At 31.2% G+C, this 22,804-nt stretch overlaps 3 protein-coding genes across 4 annotated transcripts; 2 read left to right on the top strand and 1 right to left on the bottom strand.

The window, feature by feature from the left end:
* Positions 1 to 1,124: 1,124 nt before the first annotated feature.
* On the top strand, positions 1,125 to 1,991 carry LOC123921337 (transcription factor HEC2-like). The gene has a single exon (XM_045973828.1). It carries the CDS (start codon positions 1,227 to 1,229, stop codon positions 1,989 to 1,991), a length of 765 nt encoding a protein of 254 aa, XP_045829784.1. The 5' UTR covers positions 1,125 to 1,226.
* A 9,193-nt stretch (positions 1,992 to 11,184) lies between these two features.
* On the top strand, positions 11,185 to 16,342 carry LOC123921339 (heterogeneous nuclear ribonucleoprotein 1-like). Of its 2 annotated transcripts, XM_045973831.1 has the most exons (14): positions 11,185 to 11,320; positions 11,520 to 11,659; positions 11,949 to 12,038; positions 12,490 to 12,555; positions 12,660 to 12,725; positions 12,869 to 12,954; positions 13,097 to 13,142; positions 13,355 to 13,409; positions 14,087 to 14,163; positions 14,281 to 14,422; positions 14,538 to 14,665; positions 14,734 to 14,838; positions 15,305 to 15,475; positions 16,064 to 16,342. In XM_045973831.1, the coding sequence occupies exons 2-14, from the start codon at positions 11,639 to 11,641 to the stop codon at positions 16,124 to 16,126; spliced, it is 1,116 nt and encodes a 371-aa protein (XP_045829787.1). In that variant the 5' UTR covers positions 11,185 to 11,320; positions 11,520 to 11,638; the 3' UTR covers positions 16,127 to 16,342. The 2 variants fall into 2 exon arrangements, with proteins under 2 accessions (XP_045829787.1, XP_045829788.1); XM_045973832.1 differs by having other exon boundaries at positions 11,204 to 11,659.
* A 258-nt stretch (positions 16,343 to 16,600) lies between these two features.
* Positions 16,601 to 19,279, bottom strand: LOC123921338. Its single transcript, XM_045973830.1, has 4 exons — positions 18,202 to 19,279; positions 17,545 to 17,887; positions 17,285 to 17,366; positions 16,601 to 17,020 (listed from the first exon to the last, which is right to left on the bottom strand). Exons 1-4 carry the CDS (start codon positions 18,890 to 18,892, stop codon positions 16,808 to 16,810), a joined length of 1,329 nt encoding a protein of 442 aa, XP_045829786.1. The 5' UTR covers positions 18,893 to 19,279; the 3' UTR covers positions 16,601 to 16,807.
* Positions 19,280 to 22,804: the final 3,525 nt, after the last annotated feature.

Below are 22,804 nucleotides of genomic sequence, written 5' to 3' on the forward strand. Positions count from 1 at the left end.
CTCTGACAAATGTCATGTGAGTGTGGGGTCCACTCTACCCTTTTTATAAAACAAAGTAGTAAAATTTCATTACAAAGCAAAGAGTTTTCAGTCAAAAGAAAGAACACATTAACATGTAAATTTTGAAACCTGGTTCATGCACCAGCATTCAACCAATCTTTCTAACCCATCCATTATGTGGTCCCTCTTTTATTGTCAACCATTGATCTTAAATGCTTCTACCTTTGACCTTTTTTTTAGCTATATAGATAGATAGATCAATGGTGGATTTGTAATTAACCCTTCTTAGACGTAACCCCACACATCATGGGCGGTTTTGATCCATCGGTGATAATAATAATTGTTAAATATATTTTTTATAGGATTAGTTTTCACGGTTGTAGGTGGAGAATAATCTAATAAAAATTTACTATAAAGTTTACTATAATTATGATTATGGAGAGAGTAGTCTTAGTGATATAATTTGGGATTCAAGTATTATGATGGATATCTAAAGTTCATTTTATCTATGAATTTTCTTTTACTATTTTGCTAAATCACTTCATTTTTATACCTATATCATGAAATTAATTATATCAAATGGTAAACTAATCGAAGCTCATAAATTCGTTGAATTAAATTTGGTTTAGTGGTGAAAATTTTTGAAAGTATATTAGAGATTCTAGGTTTGACCCTCAAACTGAAATATATCACTCCAAAAGTATAATTCAATAGTATAGATTTAGACAAAAGTTTCACGCATTTACGAAACAACACATTCATTTGTAGTTGTTAAATAAATATCGAACAATCTAAATTTTAAGATCAGATAGATCTTATTGCAATGAACACGGATATATTAAATACATAATGGTCAAAGATATCAACTATATTAACTATAGTAAAACTTATTTCCAATTGTACCCTCCCTAACAAACAAAAACAAGTAACATTTTGTCTACAATAAAACTAATAATAATTTTGGATGACAAGTTGCTATAAAAAGGCCTTCCACTTACACTGAGCCTGCAGGCAGCTATAGATATTGTTGTTGGTCGGTTATCATAATACATAATCTATCTTTCTATCTTCTGCACTCTCACTCACCTCATTCATTCTACACTTATAATATTTTTATTTATATATTCTTTCACTCCCTTATCTTTCTGATCAAACAAACCCTACTTTCACACCCTCCTCTGCACCTCCCTCCCATACTCTGCACCTCCCTTTTCTCACCATCATTCATGGATGTAGACATAGTGAAAACTTCTAGTGATGGTAGCATGGACATGATATCAATGATGATGCAAATGGAAAAGTTTCCTGATCAATTCTCTGAACCTTTTTACAACATTCCCACTACTTACCAAGAAATCATCACCACCAACAATAACACTGTTCCATTATTTAACCAAAATGCACTATCATCTCATTCTCCACAAACTTTGAATAATATTGATCAAAATCTACACTCCAATGTCAACTTCCAACAACATTTGAATATCTCACCATCAACTCTTCAAACCAACTCTTCATCATTTCCTTACTCGAACTACTCGAATTCTTCTGATAAGAAGAATTCGATGGCAGCGATGAGGGAAATGATATTTAGGATAGCCGTGATGCAACCTATACATATTGATCCGGAATCAATTAGGCCACCGAAGAGAAGGAATGTGAAGATATCGAAGGATCCACAAAGCGTAGCAGCGCGACATAGAAGGGAAAGGATAAGTGAGAAGATAAGGATATTGCAAAGATTAGTACCTGGTGGAACAAAAATGGACACTGCTTCTATGTTAGATGAAGCTATACATTATGTGAAGTTTTTGAAGAAACAAGTTCAAACATTGGAACAAGTAGGTGCTAATAATAGATCATCACAATTGTCACATAACATTGGTGGTGGTGTTATGAACAATTTTAATGTGAATTATTCTAGTTTGATGATGAAGGGTTGTCAACCTTTTCAAATGGTGGGGTCTACTTCTAAACAATTGCTTAGCTAGGTTGATGAGAAAATATTTGAAATTAAAATGTATTAAGATTTAAGACATGTGATTTAATTTGCTTAATTGTTAATTTATGATGTAGTGTTAATTATTGGTGCATGGTTTTTTTTTTTCCATGTTTGTGATTGTAATTTCTGATTGATTAAAAGGGAGCAGAAAGAAATGAAGTATAATTGTAATAAGCTATGTTCCACATTTTTATTTCATTGTTTATTTTTAAATTTTAGTTTCATGAGATGGCTACATTGCATTGCACGCATCCACACGTTAATGTAATCAATGAAAGAATGTTATTGTAGTAGTTGTACCAAATATAATAAAATTTTATAAAAAGATCAAGAAAAAAATAATGTTGAAAAATAGTTGAGGTTTTAGACTTTTAGTGCATAAAATAAACAAATAGATGTGTATTTTCTCTAATTTATACAGCTATTAAACACGATGTGTGTTCAAATAATTGGGGTTTTAGACTTTTAGAGTAGTATTTTCTCTAATCTAGCTAGTTCCGGTTGAATTGGAGATGGTCAACACAATCTTCAAAATTATTCTTGTAGCAAGGGGAAAGGGGACCATATATAGTACGTTTTATGAGCGATGAACCTAGGGGTCAGCATTTAGTCAAAAAAAAAAAACCTAGGGGTCAGCATGAACCCGAGACACGACTCGAAACCGATATAACCGACAACACATTGAAGCATTCTGTCGGGTGCGGGTCGGGTCTCGGGTCAACAAATTACGAAAAACCGGACATGAACGGTTGCATACGGGCAGGTGCGGGTCTCTAAAATTCTATCTCTCCATAACCGAAACCGACCGAACAATCATTAGATGCAAATTAATTTTTTTCCTTCTCTCCCTTTCAATCTAATATACTCTTCTCTTTGTTATTTTTATTCATCTTTGATATAAGATAAAAATGCTATATTTTACAAAATTAATAATACGGTGATAAAGAAGGTGGGAAAAATATTCTAATATATATTCTAGATCTATTTTAATTTCTACGTCTCTTCTACTTGATATTTTATTGTCTTTAGATCTACATATTGAAATAAAGTAACTGCATCTAACCCTCTTTGTTTTTTAATTTACTTCGTCTATCTTTTGTTGCATTGTGTACGAGGTATTAAACTATTCGAAAATTAGGAATTTTTGGATAATGGAGGAGTTTTAGATATAAACAAAGTTTCGATCTAAACCGTAATAACCGACTCGTTCAACCCGCCACCCGTATGACCCGAACCCGAACAAACCGAAGATATAGACGGTCGGAATTGGGTCCATATTAAATGGTTGCGGTTTTTATCGATTTAGTGATTTTCGATCAGAACCCGACCGAAACCGACCGATGCTCACGCCTAGATGAACCTTTAGATTGTTTGTATATATGGTCTTTTATGATTACAAGAGAACTATTTCTGTTTGAATATAATGTACTAATAATAAAGAGAAAAATTCGAATAAAAATTATTCTCTATTTAAATTTTAAATAATAATAATAATAGTCATTTTTATAACCAATACTATGTATAAAAAAATTAGCACAATAATAATAGTTATAATAATAATAATAATAATAATAATAATAATAATAATAATAATAATAAAAATGAGCATTTAATTGATCTATTTAATTAAAATTTTGAGGCCTCCATAAATTGGAGGTCCGGTGTGTAGGGCAGCTGCACTTATTTGTGGCCGGCCTTGATGATTATATATGTGCATGTATTTTTATTTTTATTTTATCATTTTTGGTTTGTGTTGAATATCCATTGTGCTCCCTCCTCTTAATTCAAAATTCTATTTTTTTACGGAAGATGTTTAGACTCGTCACACTTTATTGTTGGGAGCATAACCTTTGGTATAAGTGTCAAAGGGGTGGTCGTCTGGAAGGGTATCATCATCCTTTTTTTTTCTTTTTCTTATTCTTCTTCATTGGGTGACGAATGTTCGGATTTTTTTGTAGTACGAGCAACTTGAAGAAGCCTTTAGTAGCGACATTACTTCCTCCATATTTCAGCGTGGGAGGATTGTAAGTTCCATCTATTCTTAGGGTGATTTTCGAGCCTCACAGAACGATCACATACAGGTCAAATTTGTCTACCAATTTGCGAGGAGCTATATGCTCCCGTCAAACTGTATTTTACGTCTGACGCGCCACTAAACTATTCTATATATATTGGCCAGTTTAGACAAAATTGTTTGAATTTTAATTTTTTGGTCTACCAGTTTGCGAGGGGCAAAACCCCTGTCGAATTGCAAAATTTTCAAAAATTTTCGTAGTTGTTTTCCTATGAGTATGCTCCTCGCAAAATGCAATTATCTCCCATCGCTTTGATTTAGGAAGGGTTTAAATGGAAGGGTTTAAAAAGGTCTCCCCGTCTATGCCCCTATTCATATTGAATTCTTTTGTCTAAAACATCCTTTAACAAGTACTTACATGCATGTGAGTAGTGTGTAAACATTCTGAAATCCGCTGTTTTCATTTCGAAATTTTACCCCATATTCTAAATTTTGTTCTATAAAAGAAAAATGGATTCTTTTACAAAAAATTATTTGATTTGGTCGTGGTACGTACGGAGATTTGGGTAAGATATAAACTTATTAATTAGAGTACTAGTACGTATCATCTTCTTGTTAAATTTGATTTGCTTGATCTAATTAAAATAAAGTATTAATGATTTTGGAGCTCGTACGTATGTAATCATAAAAGTCAAATACTAGTGTATTTTAGACATAAAGTTGTAATAAAAGACACTATCCTTTTATTATATATTATCTTCTCTTGTCTCTTTTGCACCAGCTATACAACCCATACTTCTTTAGTTGTTCGATCTTTTGCAAAGGGAGAAGTAGGTTGCCTCCTGCAGCAAGGTCGAATAATTTACGTGTTCATGTTCCAAGGATCATGCCTCAAGAAATATATCAAACCAATATTTTTTAAAAATAAATAAAAAAATTCTTAATGATCAAGCTAAGATAAATAAAGGGTTAAATAAGCTTGTAATATCAATAAATATATCATATTTTGTTTTTGGTCATCTAAATTTTTTTTAGTAAGTTTTGATTCTCTAAATATGTTTTATCGGAATTTTTAATCTCTATTTTTAAGTTAATTCACGTGGACCTTTTATATTTTTTAATGAGAGTTTATATTCATGTTTGTAATATTATAATAATTGTTTAATAGAAATTGAATTATATATAAATTATTAAGCACAAAAAATTTAAAAATACAAAGCACACTTATAAAAATAAATTAAAAACTTTTTTTTTATATAAAATAAATTTTGGATTAGAAAATATTGTCTCAATCCACAATAAAAATCATAAAATTCAAAGCACACTTATAAAAATATTTATATTTACATTCCTCCAAAAGCACTAATTAAACTTGAGACTTTTCAAATCTTTTTGTATCATTAGATCAAGCTTTAGAGTTAGGTCAATTTTTTAATAAATAAATAAATAATTCTCTTAATGATCAAGCTAAGAAAAATAAATGAGATATAGTGAAAATATGTGAGATATGGACAAGGCACAATTGATCTAGATAGTGAATTCGACCCATGTGAGATATTCCACTAGGGTCCCGACACCCCAAAATTGAGATGAGATTTTTAATTGTTTTTATTTATTGGAGAATAAAGACTAAAGAGCAAATACCAATCTACAACCTACAATCATCTGCATGCATTATCTCTACGCATTCTTTGGTGCATTGTATTTGAATCCTACTCTGACAAATTCTTCTTTCTTATCATTCTATTCCAATTCATATAACCATTTTCTATATATAATGTATATATGCCACAACCACCCACTATAATTTTCTTACTAATTAATTAATATTTATTTATTGGATTAAAAGCACAGTATTGTTCTATGTTTCAATGAATACATATCGACATAAAGGTTAAAACGCACCTAACTAAATATAATACATGATGATTTGATTACTTTTGAGGATAATATATGAAAACAACCAACTTTTTAAAAGATATATGATTTAGGTAATTAGATTTTTTTTAGTATATTCAAATTCAAACCGATTTAAATTGAAAAGAGAAAAAATGAAATCTTGAATTTTAGTCAGTGTAATGTTTTTTTCTGGTCATAAAGATGTAATGTTTTTGTTGATTGGTTGATGGCACGAGAAAAGTGATTTTGGCTTTGTTTGATTAAAAAAAATGGAGAATTAACAAGTTAGCCGATAGTTTATTGTTTATGGCCGATGTCTGATAGATTATAGCTAATTAAAATGTTTAGTAAAATTAATAGTTTAACTAGCTGATAATTGTATAATGACATTCTTAATAATAATAAAATTTATGCTGTCAAAAAATTAATAATAATAAAATTTATACCGTATCTCTACTACTAATAATAATATATTAAAATTGATTACCACCAAAGTTACTAATTTATCCTTATTACTTTTAACCACGTTGCAAGTTTTATATCCTTCATTGTAATTTCACTAAAAAAATTTAAAAAAAAAAAAAAAATATATATATATATATATATATATATATATATATATATAGAGAGAGAGAGAGAGAGAGAGAGAGAAAGAATATAAGATAAATAAAAAATAAAGATGATATGCTTAAATATATAAACAAAACAGATTATAGATTGGAACAAAACAGAATAATTTATACTCATAAAAATAACAACAAAACAGATTAATACGATCAACTCAATAATCTATTAAAAGAAAGAAAAAAAGAATAAAAAATGAATTAAAAAAATTATAGAAAAAATAAGATGAATATGCATAAAATTATGAATATATAAATAGAAACAATGTTTTACTATTAACTATTAATAATAATATAATAAAGTTAATTATTATCAAATTTACTAAATTATCCTAAATATTTCTAATCAAATTTCTAATTTTTTATTAAAAAATATACACGGAACTATTATTTGTGATGGATACATAAAAAAATGGATAATTTGTCATTGATAATTATAATCAAATTTATTCATTTAATAAATTTTACAAAAAATAGCACAACTCCTTTTTTCGGGTCTCTTGCTTTTGTGCAAATTTTTATTTTAAAATTTCTTTCTTTATCCTTTTTAAAAGCGTTTCATAGTTTTTAATTCAAAAACATGTTATTTGTCAAAAAAAAAATCAAAAACATGTTATAATTCATTCATATATTTGAGTCTAAACTATGATTGTATGATCATACAATTTTTAAAAGATCAATTTTTAAAAATTATATATTTTCCATATTATAATGAACAATTTTTTTTTGTTATTATATTATAGATAAAAAAAGTTATCACTCATTTTAAGAATTAGTGTGACATTTAAAGTAGATTCTCTTATTACAACACTTGCGTTTGATTCGTAAAGACCGTACAGAACAGCACAAGACAAAACAAGATAATATATAACAGGACAAATCTATATCAGAGAGATATGAGACGATAATATTTTTATATTCAAAAATAAAATGAGTATTTTCGTATTTTTTACAGTTGTACTGTGGACAATAAGTTTTTGTCCTGTCGCTTCCTACCTAATTTGTCCAGTCCCATAGCCATTTTCAAATCAAATAGGGTGTAACAAAAGTTGTTCAGTCCCCTGTTTTTTAGCAGATCAAACACAATAGTTTAACAATATTATATAACAAATTTTTAAATATTTTATTTTAAATAAATTTTCTACCATAATATAATGACAAACTTAAATATCGAATAAAAGTAAATGACCCGTGCAAATGCACGGGTCTTTAAACTAGTTTAAGATAGTAATTTAAATTTATTAATGTAATATATCATTTTTTTGACAAAAATGATTATATCATTCATATATTACTCCCTTCGTTTCAGTTTTTTTAAGAGTCATTTTAGAATAGTAACACTAAATTAACAAAGTGTATTTTTGCACCTTATCTTTCTATTATACCCTAATTTTAATTGAACAATATCAAATGATTTTAAATTTTTCTAAATTTTTTATGGATGATCTATATGATATAAACTTTCAATCCAACAATAAATTTTATAAAATTTATATTCGATAGATCACTTGTCCACGCATTAGCCCTAAATGAGATGTCAATATTTGGTATTTTCATGAATATTTGAAAGTTAGCTCTCAAATTAAAGTGGGCAAAGCCAGAATCTCAGGTGTGAAAGATACAATAGATAATTAGTGGATAGGGTTTTAAATTGCTATTAGCACCCCGTCCCCGAAAAATGCTATTATGTAAAAAATCACATGATAAATGAAAAATCATACATTTAATTTGATGAATATCTCTCTCACACACATGCACACATCACACTCAGACAACAAAATCATAAATGAAAAATCAAATATATGTAAAAAATATTTATTTATATAGACAAAAAGAGGATAAATGTAGCATATTGTAATTCCAGGCAAAAAAAAAAAAATCTCAAATCACATATTTCTAGTAAATGAAAAAGAAGATAGTGAAAAATTCGAGTGAATGATGATCTTCTCTCTAAAGACTAATGATGTCTATAAGTTATGATGTAACCTACTATAGCGATGACAAAATGAAGTGATCTACTATGTTTAGGCCCACCCCACTTTTATATGTCGAAAACAGGTAAATCATGACAAACCTACTTATGAAATAGATTTAAAAATGCCACCGCCTTGCCCCTTGGCGAGGCGACCCATCAAATAAATTTTTACATTTTTATTCAAATGAATCATAAAAGTTCATAATTGTTGTTCTTATGACCAATAAAAAAAACATGGGCTAAATGAAGATGTCGAGTTTAAAACATCAACTCAACCCGTCTAAAATAGTGGGTTAAATGGCCTGACCCATCAGACTAAACCTGTTTTGTCGCCGTTACAAAAATACTAGTAATAAATTTTCAAAAATATAATTTCATGGATAAACAACCATTTTTGTTTCCGCATGTGAAAAACGGTGTATCAAGATTGAAAATACATACTCTATTTTTTTTTTTTTTGGGTAAATAGGTTTTTAACCTCGTGCAAAGTAGGCGAGTTTTGGTTTACCCCCCTACAAATTTTATATTTTTGGATTACCCACCTGTAATGTGAAGATTCTCAGGTTCACTCCCTCATGAAAAACGTTGACCTAAGATTCCCAAAAATGACGAAGTGGCATGGTCAGTCAGGGGGTAACCAAACTCGCTAACATTACAAGGGGCAAAATGACAGAATCTTAAGTCAACATTTTGGTTATTACATCTTTTTTTTTTTACTCATTTAAATTCTCAAATGTATTTTTCAATTTAGTGTAGGCCTGATTGTGCTGTGAGATTTTTATGTCTGGCTGAATCAAGATATGATTTTACATTTACAATTAGGGGTGTACATGGGTTGGGCAAATCCGGTCGACCCGGTCAAACCCACCCAACCCAACCCAAAAAAGTCGGTTGGGTCGGGCAAGTGGGTGGATATGGATTTCAAAAATGAAAAACCCATTAAAAAAATTGGGTTTCGGGTAAAACCGGACCCAACCCAAAAAACCTACTAACCCACTAGTGCTATGTTTCTTGAAATTTTTTTATGAAAATACTAAAGATTTTTTCATTTGATTATTAAATATTTTTTATATTGAAAATGAGTTATATTATTTTTTACGAAAATAAAAATGATTGAATAATTTTTATAAACAAATATGATAACTTGTCGCATTATTTTTTAAAAATTTAAAAAATTTGAATAATTTTCATAAACAAATATAGTGATTCATGGTTTAGTCATTTGATATTAAAAAAAGCAAAAAAATCATTTGGATAACACGCTATCCAGCCCGTAAATTAGTAGATTTACACACAAAAATGGGTGATTATTTTTTATAGTGAAAAAAAGTTACCCTATTTTTCAAGAAGATACATTGATTGAGTTATTTTTTATGAGAAAATATGACGATTCAATATTTAGATATTTAATAAAAAAAATAGAAAAATAATTTGGGTAACCCACAACCCAACCCAATCCAACCCGGAAATTAGTGGATTTACCCAACCCGGCCCAATGTTATAACGGGTTGTTATTTTACTAAACCCAACCCGGAGTACCATATGTGGTTTGGGTTTTGGTTTTGGCCAAACCCAACCCAATCCGGCCCACGTACACCCCTATTTACAATAATGCTACAAATACAAACTTCTCAAAATCACAACAAAAACATGAAACCAAACATCTTATTAGTCTATAAAGTTTAAAAACATCTTATTGGTTGTGCTATGAGATTTTTACGTCTGGCTGAATCAAGATATGATTTTACATTTACAATGATGCTACAAATACAAACTTCTCAAAATCATAACAAAAACATGAAACCAAACATCTTATTAGTCTATAAAGTTTAAAAATAGAAGAGACTTCTAAGATTTGTCAGCAATTTCAATACATCCAAAGACTATAATGACAACACTGTAAAACAACTGTAAAAAATTGGGTTAACATATTTTTTTGTCATCTTAAATATATTAACTTTCATCTTTAGCTTATCTAAAAAATTTCCTTCGAACTTTGATCTCAATAAATTTTTGATTTTTTTAATTTTAGTCCTTGTTTATTTTCAAAAATTCATATAATATGTTCCAAATATCTTTTTTGATGACATATCATTATTAAAACTTTTAAAAAAATATAATATGTATTTTAACAATTTAATCTTTAATTTAAAATTATAAATTAATAAATATTAAAAACTAAATAGCTAATGTTTTAAATTAATAATTTTTTTAAGATCTTTCTTAATATGTCATAAAAAATTACTTGAAAGTTGAAACATATTACATAATCCTTTTTTTTTAAAAAAAATAGACTAAAATTTAAAATAAAGATTTTTAAAGGATTAAAGTCCGAATATTTTTATTTTTTTGAATGCATTCGAAAACATTTCTTTAAAGAATTAAAATTGAAAATATATGTAGAGAAATATTCCATAGAATTAAAATTAAATATTTAGTTGTTCATACACTTGCTAGGGCGGTCAATGTTTGGGCTAGTTTCCATAGATTTAAGATTATTTTATGTATTGAACATTTATTTGTTAATGATATGAATTAAGTTTGTTTGGTTAAAAAAAATAAAAATAAAAAATATATATATATAGAGAAATCGAAAAATAATTCAACTCGGGTTTGCAAAGCCCCGGTTAATTTCTAAGCCGAACCGTTTGGACCGGTTCACTACTAAGCCGAAGTGGATGTGTTGGCACAAAACAAAACCTGTTACCGTGAGACATGCAGAGGGAACGAGAGAGGGAGTGGCATGGAAATAGCGAGCGTGTTCTTCGATTAGGGTTTTGATTTTTCCCCCAATACTAAATCCCAAGGTGAGTGAGTGCGTAATAATCCACTGATTTCATCTCAATTATTGCTTTTTTTTTTTTAATTTAATTTTCTTCTTTGAGTTGCAAATTGAAACGCAGTTGATTTGAAGCCCCCTTCAAAACCTGAAAATTTTCATCTCGTAAATGATGATAATGATGAAGAAAATTGTGTGTGAGATAGAAGTGTTTTTGTTATGTGCAGGGAGCGAGTGTGAGGGATTTAGAGAGAGAGGAGTGGAGAAGAATTCGAGAGAGATTTTTTTCCTATTTATTTTTCAATTTTTAGGGATTGCGTTTCCTTGATCCTTATTCAAATTTTCAATGGAGGAACGAAAGCTTGTGGTTAGTTATATTTATATTAATTAATTTTCCTATCAATTGAATTAATCAAGATATAGAACATCTTGTTTTTATTGTTTAACACACTCCAACACACTCTCTTTTATTGTTTGAAATTCACATGAGTCTCATAAAAAAATGTGGACCCATATAATTTTTATGGGACCCATATAAATTTTAACCAATAGAAGAGAGTGTCTTAGAGTGTGTTTGTTAAAGAGTGTGTTGCTAGCACTCCTCTTTTTAAAAAATACAGATTTAATTTACCTTGTTCATGAAATTTGAACCTTAGGTTTTGGGTATTCCATGGGACGTTGATACTGATGGCTTGAAAGAATATATGAGCAAATTTGGTGAGCTAGAAGATTGTATTGTTATGAAGGTTAGATATTGATTGTTTCTTTTCATGTTTAATTCATGATTTGGTCTAAGGTTCGATCCCTGACAGATACTTATGGAAAAACAACCCCTTAAATGAATCTTAATTACTTCGAGGGAATAGTCTCTGCAATTGCGTGCGGAGGATACCTTGGTTTACCCCAAATACCGTGGAACTACATTTTCATGCTCCATTATTCAAATGGTTCTGCATGGATTTTGGAGAGAATGTGACATGCCTATTCATGTTTCATGGTGCTACACAAACAGAGAAAAGTTTAAAGCTAGAAATAATAGAAAAAGAACAGAAAATAACTAATTGTTGTTTGATTTATGACATTTTCTGTGAAATATATACAACATTGGTTTAGCGATTGTTTTACAATGTTAATTGCCTCTTTATTTTTAAACTTAGTTTTGTGGAGGCACATTTTAATCTATATTTTTTATTTTAGGAACGGTCAACTGGCCGGTCGCGCGGTTTTGGATATGTTACATTTGCATCATTGGATGATGCTAAGGTAACTTCTCTTCACACTCAAAAACATACATAGCTACTATAGCTAGTATATGAGAAGGTAGCTTGAATATGCTTAATCCCAATTTGCGTCACTTGTAAATGCAGAGTGTGCTATCTAGTGAACACAGTCTTGGCAACAGGACGCTGGAAGTCAAAGTGGCCACACCAAAGGTTTTAATGCATGAAATTTTAAATTGTGTTTACTTACTTCTAGTTTAGTTCATGGCTAGTCTACTTTTAAGTTAGATGAGATATGGTGAAGATGTTGTTGATTGTACTACTGATTCTTGGCATGCTTTCGTTTTAAATTGAAGGAGGAGATGAGGGCACCAGTCAAAAAGGTTACCAGAATCTTTGTGGCCAGGATTGCACCATCAGTAACAGAAGAAACTTTTAGGAGGTATATTGAGTATCTTCATTAAAATAATTGGGAGTATTTTCTTCTTTGGGGATATAGTCTCATATAGTCTCTGATGCTAAGATAACGGATGCATTAATTTAACATATTTCTTTTTCTTCCTCTTATTTTGTTTCCCTTGCAGTCATTTTGAGAAATATGGTGAAATAACCGATTTATACATGCCAAAGGTACTTTCCTCACTTTGATGTTCAAACAAGTAAAGTTAAAATGCTGGTGGTATGTATTTATGCATGCCTTGTACATAAACACATAAGTGACATAACATAATGTTAATAGCAGTTGTTAGTTATACAATTGCACTGCATTATTATGCTTGTGTTAATTTTGTTGAAATTTATATATTTTTAATTCTAGATAGTTTATCATTTAATTCCAACAGGATCGAGGATCAAAAACACATCGCGGAATTGGTTTTATAACTTTTGCAAGTGCAGGTTTGACCGTCATTATCTGTCTGTGTTATAACTATCTGCATATTTTAACTTGTGGATTTGTCATAGCTTAATTATCCTTGAATTTTATTTAATTTTGATTTTGAATCATAGATAATTAACTAGTATTAGTTAATTAGTTAACTAGTATTGTGATTATCATTGGCAAAAGACAATTTTGCGACTACTTCTGAGTTCTGTGACATGGCTGCTATGCCTTTTGTCTCTGTCTCTCTATAAATAAAAAAATAAAACAGAGGATGTATCATTAATATTCCAGCAACTATTTTCACTGGACTTGAAATTGATTTTTACCAACAGACACATGTATTTTTTGTTAAAGTTGAATTTTGAACTTTATATTTATTTTATGGGACATATTGTTGCTTTTAGAATTATAAGTACAACTGTACAAGGTACTTTGTCAAATTGTACTCTGTATCGCTCATAAGAGTCAGTTACTTCCCTCTGCATTTGGAATATTTATATTTCATATATAACTTCGCTTCTGATTATTTCAATCTATAAGTTTGCCTATTTATTAAAAGTTATTGGGATAGCTTTCTCTAAGTTTTCTTGACTACAGATGAATTGTAACAGTTCTTGTTTTGTTTTTCATATTTTGCTTTTCCCCCTGTATTAATTTCTGTAAGGCCTATAAGGAAGATATTTGTTTGCAGATTCTGTAGAGAACTTGATGAAAGAAACCCATGAACTGGGAGGTTCTGATGTGGTGGTTGATCGAGCAACACCTAAGGCAAGATTTTTTAGAGCAACTCTATTACAAAATAACAGTTTGATGATGGAAAGATAGACTATTGTACATGCCTTTTCTTATGACTTTTGCAAATAAGATATTATGTCATTTTGGCAGGAAGATGATTTCAAGCCAATTGGCAGAACCAGAACGACACAAGGAGGATATGGTGCATATAATCCATATAGTTCTGCACCAACTAGATATGCAGCACTTGGTGCTCCAACTATGTATGATCATCCTGGTTCAATTTATGGAAGTAAGCATGGAAACATTGATATTAAATTAAAATTATTATGTACCAATTTTTATTTATTTATTATTTATTAATTCTTATAGTTGCTGCATACTGACTGTTTTAAATGGTAAATTAGGGTCAGAACCTGTTCGTGGAATGAGCAAAAAGATTTTTGTTGGTCGTCTTCCCCCGGAGGCAACCACTGAGGATCTTCGCCTGTATTTTGGCAGATTTGGCCATATAATAGATGCTTATATACCTAGGGTAAGATTTCAAATAAAACAAATACAAGTGTTAAAAGCTGGATAACCCATCTGTCTATTTTGATCTAGGATGTCAAGAGATCTGGTCATAGAGGTTTTGGTTTTGTGACTTTTGCGGACGAGGGTGTTGCAGATCGTGTCTCTCGGAGATCTCATGAAATTTGTGGACATCAGGTACTTTAATTTTTTATTTTTTGTTGCTGTGCATTATGACCCTACTTGGATCTATCCTTCCTTTTTTCTCTTTCCCTCATTTGGAAATGAAAATGAAATAAGTCGATGTATTTAAGATTCACAACCCTCCCCCCTCCTTAGTCCTTACCACTTGCAGTGATCTACTTGACATTATATCAGTATGCAGTGATTGCACTGAATCATAACAGACATGTACAGTAGACCTACATGACCTGTTCATGCAGACTCCTTCTGACCTAGCATCATGTCAAAAATGTCCAGTTGAAATCCAATGATGGTTCTGTTTGTTGTGTATACTTGTGTATTTAAGGCTGCATAAATTCATTCTTCTGAAACTTGACTTACCATGTATTCCTTATTTCGTATAAACTTGTGTACAAGAGCGTGTTTGAAATGTATACAAGTGTTTATAAATGATTTTATTTCTTTGCATCATGCTCTGCAGGTTGCCATAGATTCAGCCGCCCCTCTTGATGAGGCAGGGCCCAGTGGGAACACTATGTTGAATAGCATGGATACTCTCAGGGGATATGGCGGACCTGTGAGGCCTTATTTTGATCAAAGTCCTGTGAGGCCACCTTATGGGAGAATGTACGATAACCTGGACTTCGATGATGTGAGTATTAGACTATATAGATTCATTTTTATTATCATTTGCATTGCTGAAAAAATGTGATAAATTGATAGAAAGCTGAAGAAAACTTGAGAGATTTGAGAGAATCTGAAATTTGTACTTTCTGAACTCTGAAGACCTAGCTTGCAACTAATTACATAGCACAGTATTTATAGATTCAAGTTGATGGTTGTAGTTAACATTTAGACTCTGTTACTGACAAATATACTTTTTTTGGTAAACATAATTAAAGAGCAGAAATACAGATTGACAAATATACTTATAATACACTTGAATGATTTTATAATTGGTAAGAAATTGTAAATTAGGTTATTTGTCAAGCATTTGCCCTTTTTTTGGAATCTACTAGACCCTTACTATGTATTGTTTCCTGTTGTACTCATCTTGCAATTAAACTGTAATGCTTGTGTTTTTTTATCATTATTAAAAAGATGGATGATATATATTTTTTGAAGTGTTCCTTGGATGTAAAAGAATGGACAATAAAATATTGGAATACTGAATCTAGTTCCATGCTTCTTGCTTTTGGTTATTATTCTTATTTTTTGTTGCTATTTGTTTATTTTGCAGTGGAGTTATGGAGTTGCTAGTAGAAGACCATCAAGAGCAGATTGGAGATATAGACCATATTAGGAGGGTATGGTTTAATTGGCTGCAATGCATTCCAAACGCTGGGTTCCATGAACTGCTGTGAAGGTCTTCTATTAAGAATGGTTTCAAAAATTTATCAGTACCAAGCTGGATTTTAATTTATACATTGTAAAACCAAATAAATTATTTTTTTGCCCAGCTTTAATCTTGTATTCTTTTATTGGTTTATAAGAATTTTTTGCGGATCCTCTTGCATGTTGTCTTTTTGCCAGTTTAGTAATTATCCAATTTATACTCAAACTAGTATTGTGGTTAGCGACAAACCTTAAGAACTTGTGCAACATAAATTTTTTAAAACGTTATTATTTCCAAAGAAAACCCGCCGTTGCTGGTAGTGGTTAGAGGTACACTTCCCCTACTGCCATCTATGGCAGCACATTGTCAAAAACTACTGCTGATAGACTTGTGTAGCGTGTCTCGATCAACAGGGTGAGTACTTGCACGCTCCAATAAACATGTTTATCCATAAAGGGTGATGTCAAAATATTTATAGAAGAAAGTCCGTCCACATAATTCACTGTGCTTTATATATACAAACAACTCATAACTAGGTACAAAGAATGATGTAATGAGAGCTTTCTAACACATGCCAATTACATCAAATGGCATTAAGACAATGCAGAATATTCTTTTATAACCTGGTCAAAACAACTCTCAATGACTTCAGGCATGTACATGGGAATGGCTGGTGAAGCAGCTGCCTAAAGATCTTATCTGGGCATATTTGGGGAATGAAAATACTTTGCAAATCTTGGAAGCTTGATGGTCCTGTTGTACAGGTGTGATGCTTCTCATACTTTCTGCTTTCAACTGTGCCCTTCTAAGTTTCTTTAGAATTTTATCCATTGTTGAGGATCTCTTCTTTTCCAATTTCATCTGTGTCAAACATTATCATGGTCAGAAAGATATTACAAATGCCCCTGCTGTTGTTATGAACACTCACTGCATTTATATTCTTAGCTTTATAATACTGCAGTAATAATTTGACTGATAATAGGGTGAAACCACCTATTTGTGTCTAATTCTTAGCTTAATCTTGCTCTTAATCATTATATGAATACAAATTTGTGTCTAATTCTGAACACTAGATATCCTTGGTATTATAAATTAAAATAAACACATTGTAATGAATAAAAATACCTCAAGTTTCCTTATTTCAGCTTCTGCCTTTGCTTTCTGCAAATTCTCCCACGCGATGATTTTGGCTTCCTCTCTCTGTAACCTACGCCAAAAAAAAGAAGCTCATGGATGAATGGATAAGTAAACCAATCCCATTATCTGGGGTGAGATTCAGATATCTTGCCAACGATGATATATATAACTGAAAACACAATGGTATGCATTTGCAGCCTCAACTGTAAGAGTTTCAGAGTATAGTATTTGGCATTTATGAGACATACTTGGAAGTGTCCAAAGTTGACTCTTCAATATCCCAACATGAAACTTGAGCATCAACACCACTCTCTCTCATTTCTGTTCTATGCATTGGGACATTTTTTGTCACTTTGGCTCCATGTCTCTTGGATCCCCTAGTAACAGTGGCTTGACTGTCAACTTCCACATCTCTGACTTCTAATTTAGGATAATGGCAATATTCTTGATATATGGCCAAAGTTGCAGCAGACTTTGGAGATAAATCTGCATCATTCTCTGTTTCTGTAGGACTCATTTGAGTACCTTTATCACATCTTGGAACAAGAGACATCTCAGTTTCCTCATTATTCATTCCATCATATTCCTCATCTGTAAATTAAAATAACAGAAAAAAATTTAAATATGTAGATTGTTGGATCTTGGACAGTGTTGTCAAACAGTGTCTATACCATTGCAGAATTTAAACAAATCACTATTGCTTCACAGTACACTATTTAGTACAAAGTGTTGTTAAAAATAGTGATTATAGCACTTGCAATTCTTAAAGGAATTTGTTCAATTTGAACAAATTGCTATTATTTTGCAATTGGCTACATTGATCTCAGATGTCAACATGTAATAGTAGTATATAGATGTCAGCTTGTAAATATATGAAATTTACTTTTGGTAGTATTTATTATTACCTTGAGAAGTAGGAGATGAAGGGTCACACAGCAAATCAGATTCAGAACACATGTGTCCAGTAGACATTGATGAATTCCTTACACCATTCTGGTTGAGCACAGGACTAGAATATTGAATTCCATGGTCAATGTCATAACCAAAAACTGTACCATGTGGGTCATCATCATCATAATGATGAACAGAAACAGCAACAGGTGCCAACACCCCAGTTGAAAAAGGAGAACTAACCATTAAATTCCTCACAACAAAACCTTGTCTAAGTTGTGTACCTGATGGTGAATAATTTGAGTATAGAGCCATTCCAGGAGGAGGAACAATTGGACCACTAATTGATTTGGGTCTACGTTGTTGATGTTGTTGTGTATGTGAAGTTCTTCTGCTATCAGTATATGATGCTGAAACTGGACTACAAATCCATCTTTCAGCTTCATCCCATTTTGAAGGCATTGTTCTTCCACCACTGAATGGTGTTAAACCAGACATAGTGTGTCTTCTGCTGCTGTTGTTGCTGCCTGCATGCTTTGATACTCTCTCTGAGCTCCACCCTTTGTTGTTCTCATACCTTCTTGTTCTGTCCCTATAATATGGTGCTCCTGGACTTGGGAAAGAACCCATGTTGGAGGAAACTGAAGCTGAAACAGAAGCAGAAGAGTCCTTCTTGATGTCACCCAGTGAGTTTGAGAGTTCCATTTGGAGGTTACCAAGCACACAGTAATTTCAGTACTAAAAAGGAAAGCTAGACTTATTTTGGCCCATCTGCTCTTGTTTCTATTTTATTTGAAGAGAGATACTAATAATACATTATGTAACACCTTTCATTTTTTTTAAACTCGGTATCCGACTCAAAAACCCGACTAATCTAAACGATCCAATTTCATTGTCTTCTTATGGTGGTCTCATTTAAAATCAGAGTTTAGCTCTATATGGACTAGCCTATAAAAATGGTACTATGAAGAATTAAACCCGAGACCTTTAAAGAAACACACTCCAAGTTCTCAAATCAACACCACCAAACCAACCACTAGGCTACACATTCCATTTTATTCGTTGAAAAGAGTCTTTTTGAGAGTGGTTTGATGCTTGATATGTAACTTTTTCTTTTTTACTTTTATGTGAGGTTGATATATCATGATGTACTTAAATCTGAAAGATTCGTTTTACCCCCAAAAGGAAAAATGTAAAATTTTGACCAGTCATGGAGCATGACTCAAATTCTCAAACAAAGTTAAGTAGAGTAGTGGTTATGTAAAAAAGTATAAAGTGAAATACTAAGTGATTAATAAATTTCACTAAAAAAAAGAATTGTTTGCGAAAATTTAAGTTTGATTATGTATTAAATAATTTCTTAGCCAGATTTCAATTACATCGCTATCTATTTTTCCAGGACTAAAGAATTAAAAAACAAAAACGAAGTACAGTGCCTAATAGTGAGATTGTACCTAAAGTTAAGACTACAAGAACTAGAAAAACAGCTGGTGCAAAATCATTTTATTATTATTAATCATAGATTCATATGGTTGGTTATAGTAAATTATTCAATATTCATTTATATAAGTTCCCTTACCTCTCAGCAAAAGAAAATTTAAAAAATAATTGTTGATATTTTGTCGTGTTGCTTTGATCGGTGGTCGGTTTAAAGTAACGTTTTGTGTTGGGTTAGGGTGGGGGGACATTCTAAGAATGCGGACATGTTATATATTGAGAGGAGACACATCACGTTAGACCATACCCCAATCAATTATGCATTTTGTTTTAGGATGAGAATGAATACATACATTTGATGAGTAATATTTAGGAAAATTGCCCTGAAATTTTATTAGGTACCCTCAGGATAAAAATGTAAGAGATTGAATCTCTAACTGTCAAGGAGTAATACATATGACCTCAAACGTTCTAGATCATGTTCAAAATTACTCCTTTATAGAGGTTTTTCATGGAAGTCAATGACATACACACCCTTAACATTTGTGGGACAGTTAGATTCATCTCAACGACTATTATCACTTTTAATGACAACTACTGTTAGCTAGCACAGACAGTTATAACTTATAACATTCTTCCCTTATATAAGGGCAAGCTTTGACACAATATATACAATTCAATCATTTTTCACTTTCACTACTTTAATCATATACTGACTCAAACGTTAAAGTATTTACGTGTCTTATAGATATCTTCTCCACCATGAGGCACCATACCTAAAGTCTATCACCAACCATTTCAGATATTAGAATCAGAGTCATCTGATTCTACCTTGCGCAGATAACTAATTATTTAAAATGTTCAAATTTTTACCACTTGAATCATTATTATATTGTTGGTGAAGTGATTTATATATTTTAATTTCTTAAAATTATGATAAGGATATGATGTACAAACTGAAGTGATTGCTCCTATATGTAAATCTTAGTTTGTTTTTGACAGAAAATGTAAATCTTAGTTGAAATTTGTAGTTATTTTCATAACTTATTGGAGTTTTCTAACTTAGACCCTAGTTAGGTCTAAGTTAGCAAGGTGCACCTTTTCAATTGGACCAAAATACCCATTTTTTTTAATTAATTAACCAAAATACCCATCAATGGACGCGGATCCAGTGTCACGCGCGTACCGAAGGACCATGGTTACAGACCGTTGATTTCCATCAGACAGCCAAGATCTGATCTCATCAAGACTGTCTGATCAATCCGACAGCCCAGATCATCCTGATCCATCAGATTCCAGCGGGTGCGCCACACTGGATTACACCCTGGAGAGAGAAAAATTTGCTTTTTAAAAGTAGGACACGTGTCACACAATGGTTGGCTGGGCGTGATTTTTGTTCATTTAATACTTTGAACTCAATTATTTCGTTGTAAATTAATTTTTTATTTTTTATTTTTTATACCAAAATTCATAATTTTTTTTTCTACAAATAGAGACTTGGTTCGTTTGATTTGGACACCGAAAAAAAAAATGCAATTTTTCACTACCTTAATCTCATTTTTTGTCTACTAAATACGTTACTTGTGTGTTGTAATTTAACACGCACCACTCAACCAACTCACTGAAACCATTATACCAGGAAAATAGTAGATAATATTCTGGAACTTTTGGTATATTTTATGAAATTTTTGGAGACCTGAAACTATTTTTAGTTAATTAAATGAGATAAAACGGTAATTAAAAACTAGTGTTTGCTTTTGAAACCATTTTACTGGTAGAATGGTTGCACATAGTTGTATTCTGAAACCATTTTACTGGTAGAATGGTTTCAATGAGTAATTTATTAATTGTGTTTGCTTCTGAAACCATTTATCTGGTACAATGGTTTCAGAGAGTTGTAATCTGAAACCATTTTGCTGGTAGAATGGTTTCAGTAAGTTGATTATTAGTTATTTGCTTCTGAAACCATTTAGCTTGTAGAATGGTTGCACATAGTTGTATTCTGAAACCATTTTACTGGTAGAATGGTTTCAGTGAGTAATTTATTGATTGTGTTTGCTTCTGAAACCATTTATCTGGTACAATGGTTTCAGAGAGTTGTAATCTGAAACCATTTTGCTAGTAGAATGGTTTCAGTGAGTTGATGTAAGGTAGTGAAAAATGAGATTAAGGTAGTGAAAAATTGGGTTTTTTTTTCTGTGTCCAAATCAAACGAACCAAGTCTCTATTTGTAGAGAAAAAAAAATTATGAATTTTGGTATAAAAAAAAAATAAAAAATTAATTTACAACGAAATAATTGAGTTCAAAGTATTAAATGGAAAAAAATCACGCCCAGCCGATCAGACAGCGACACGTGTCCTGCTTTTAAAAAGTAGATTCTTCTCTCTCCAGGGTGTAATCCAGTGTGGTGCATGCGCTGGAATCTGATGGATTCAGATGATCTGGGCTGTCTGATTGATCAGACAGTCTTGATGAGATCAGATCTTGGCTGTCTGATGGAAATCAACGGTTTGTAACCATGGTCCTGCGGTACGCGCGCGACACTGGATCCGCGTCCCTTGATGGTAGTTTGGTTAATTAATTAAAAAGAATGAGTATTTTTGTCCAACTGAAAAGGTGCACCTTGCTAACTTAGACCCAACTGGGTCTAAGTTAGCAGCCCATGATGTACAAACTGAAGTGATTGCTCCTATATGTAAATCTTAGTTTGTTTTTTTGACAGAAAATGTAAATCTTAGTTGAAATTTGTAGTTATTTTCATAACTTATTATATGATTTTAATTATAAAAAAGAAAGGATTAGGATGTGGACAAAAGCACCGTGAGACATATTATTATTCATATATTATAGACTCCCAAGACGACCCACCCTTCCATTTGTCATATCTTATTTAAATTGCAAAATACAAACGTCCTCACATGCAGTGGGCCTCTTAAGCTGAGATTTGGTTAAATTTTACACTTAAATTTGTTTTTCATGTGATAGAAGTTGACATAAAATAGTAAGAGTAAAAATTCGTTCACTTGAAACTCAAAATCATTTGCTTAATAATTATTTGGCTTAAGATTGCATTATTTGCATATATTGAACTTGATTTTTGACTAAAATAATCAAGTTTACTTATTTTTTGGGCAAACACTTTCAGATTACTTAAGACTAATTAATATTTATCCTATGAT

The sequence above is a fragment of the Trifolium pratense genome, linkage group LG4 (assembly GCF_020283565.1).
Source record: "Trifolium pratense cultivar HEN17-A07 linkage group LG4, ARS_RC_1.1, whole genome shotgun sequence".
Lineage (NCBI taxonomy): Eukaryota > Viridiplantae > Streptophyta > Magnoliopsida > Fabales > Fabaceae > Trifolium > Trifolium pratense.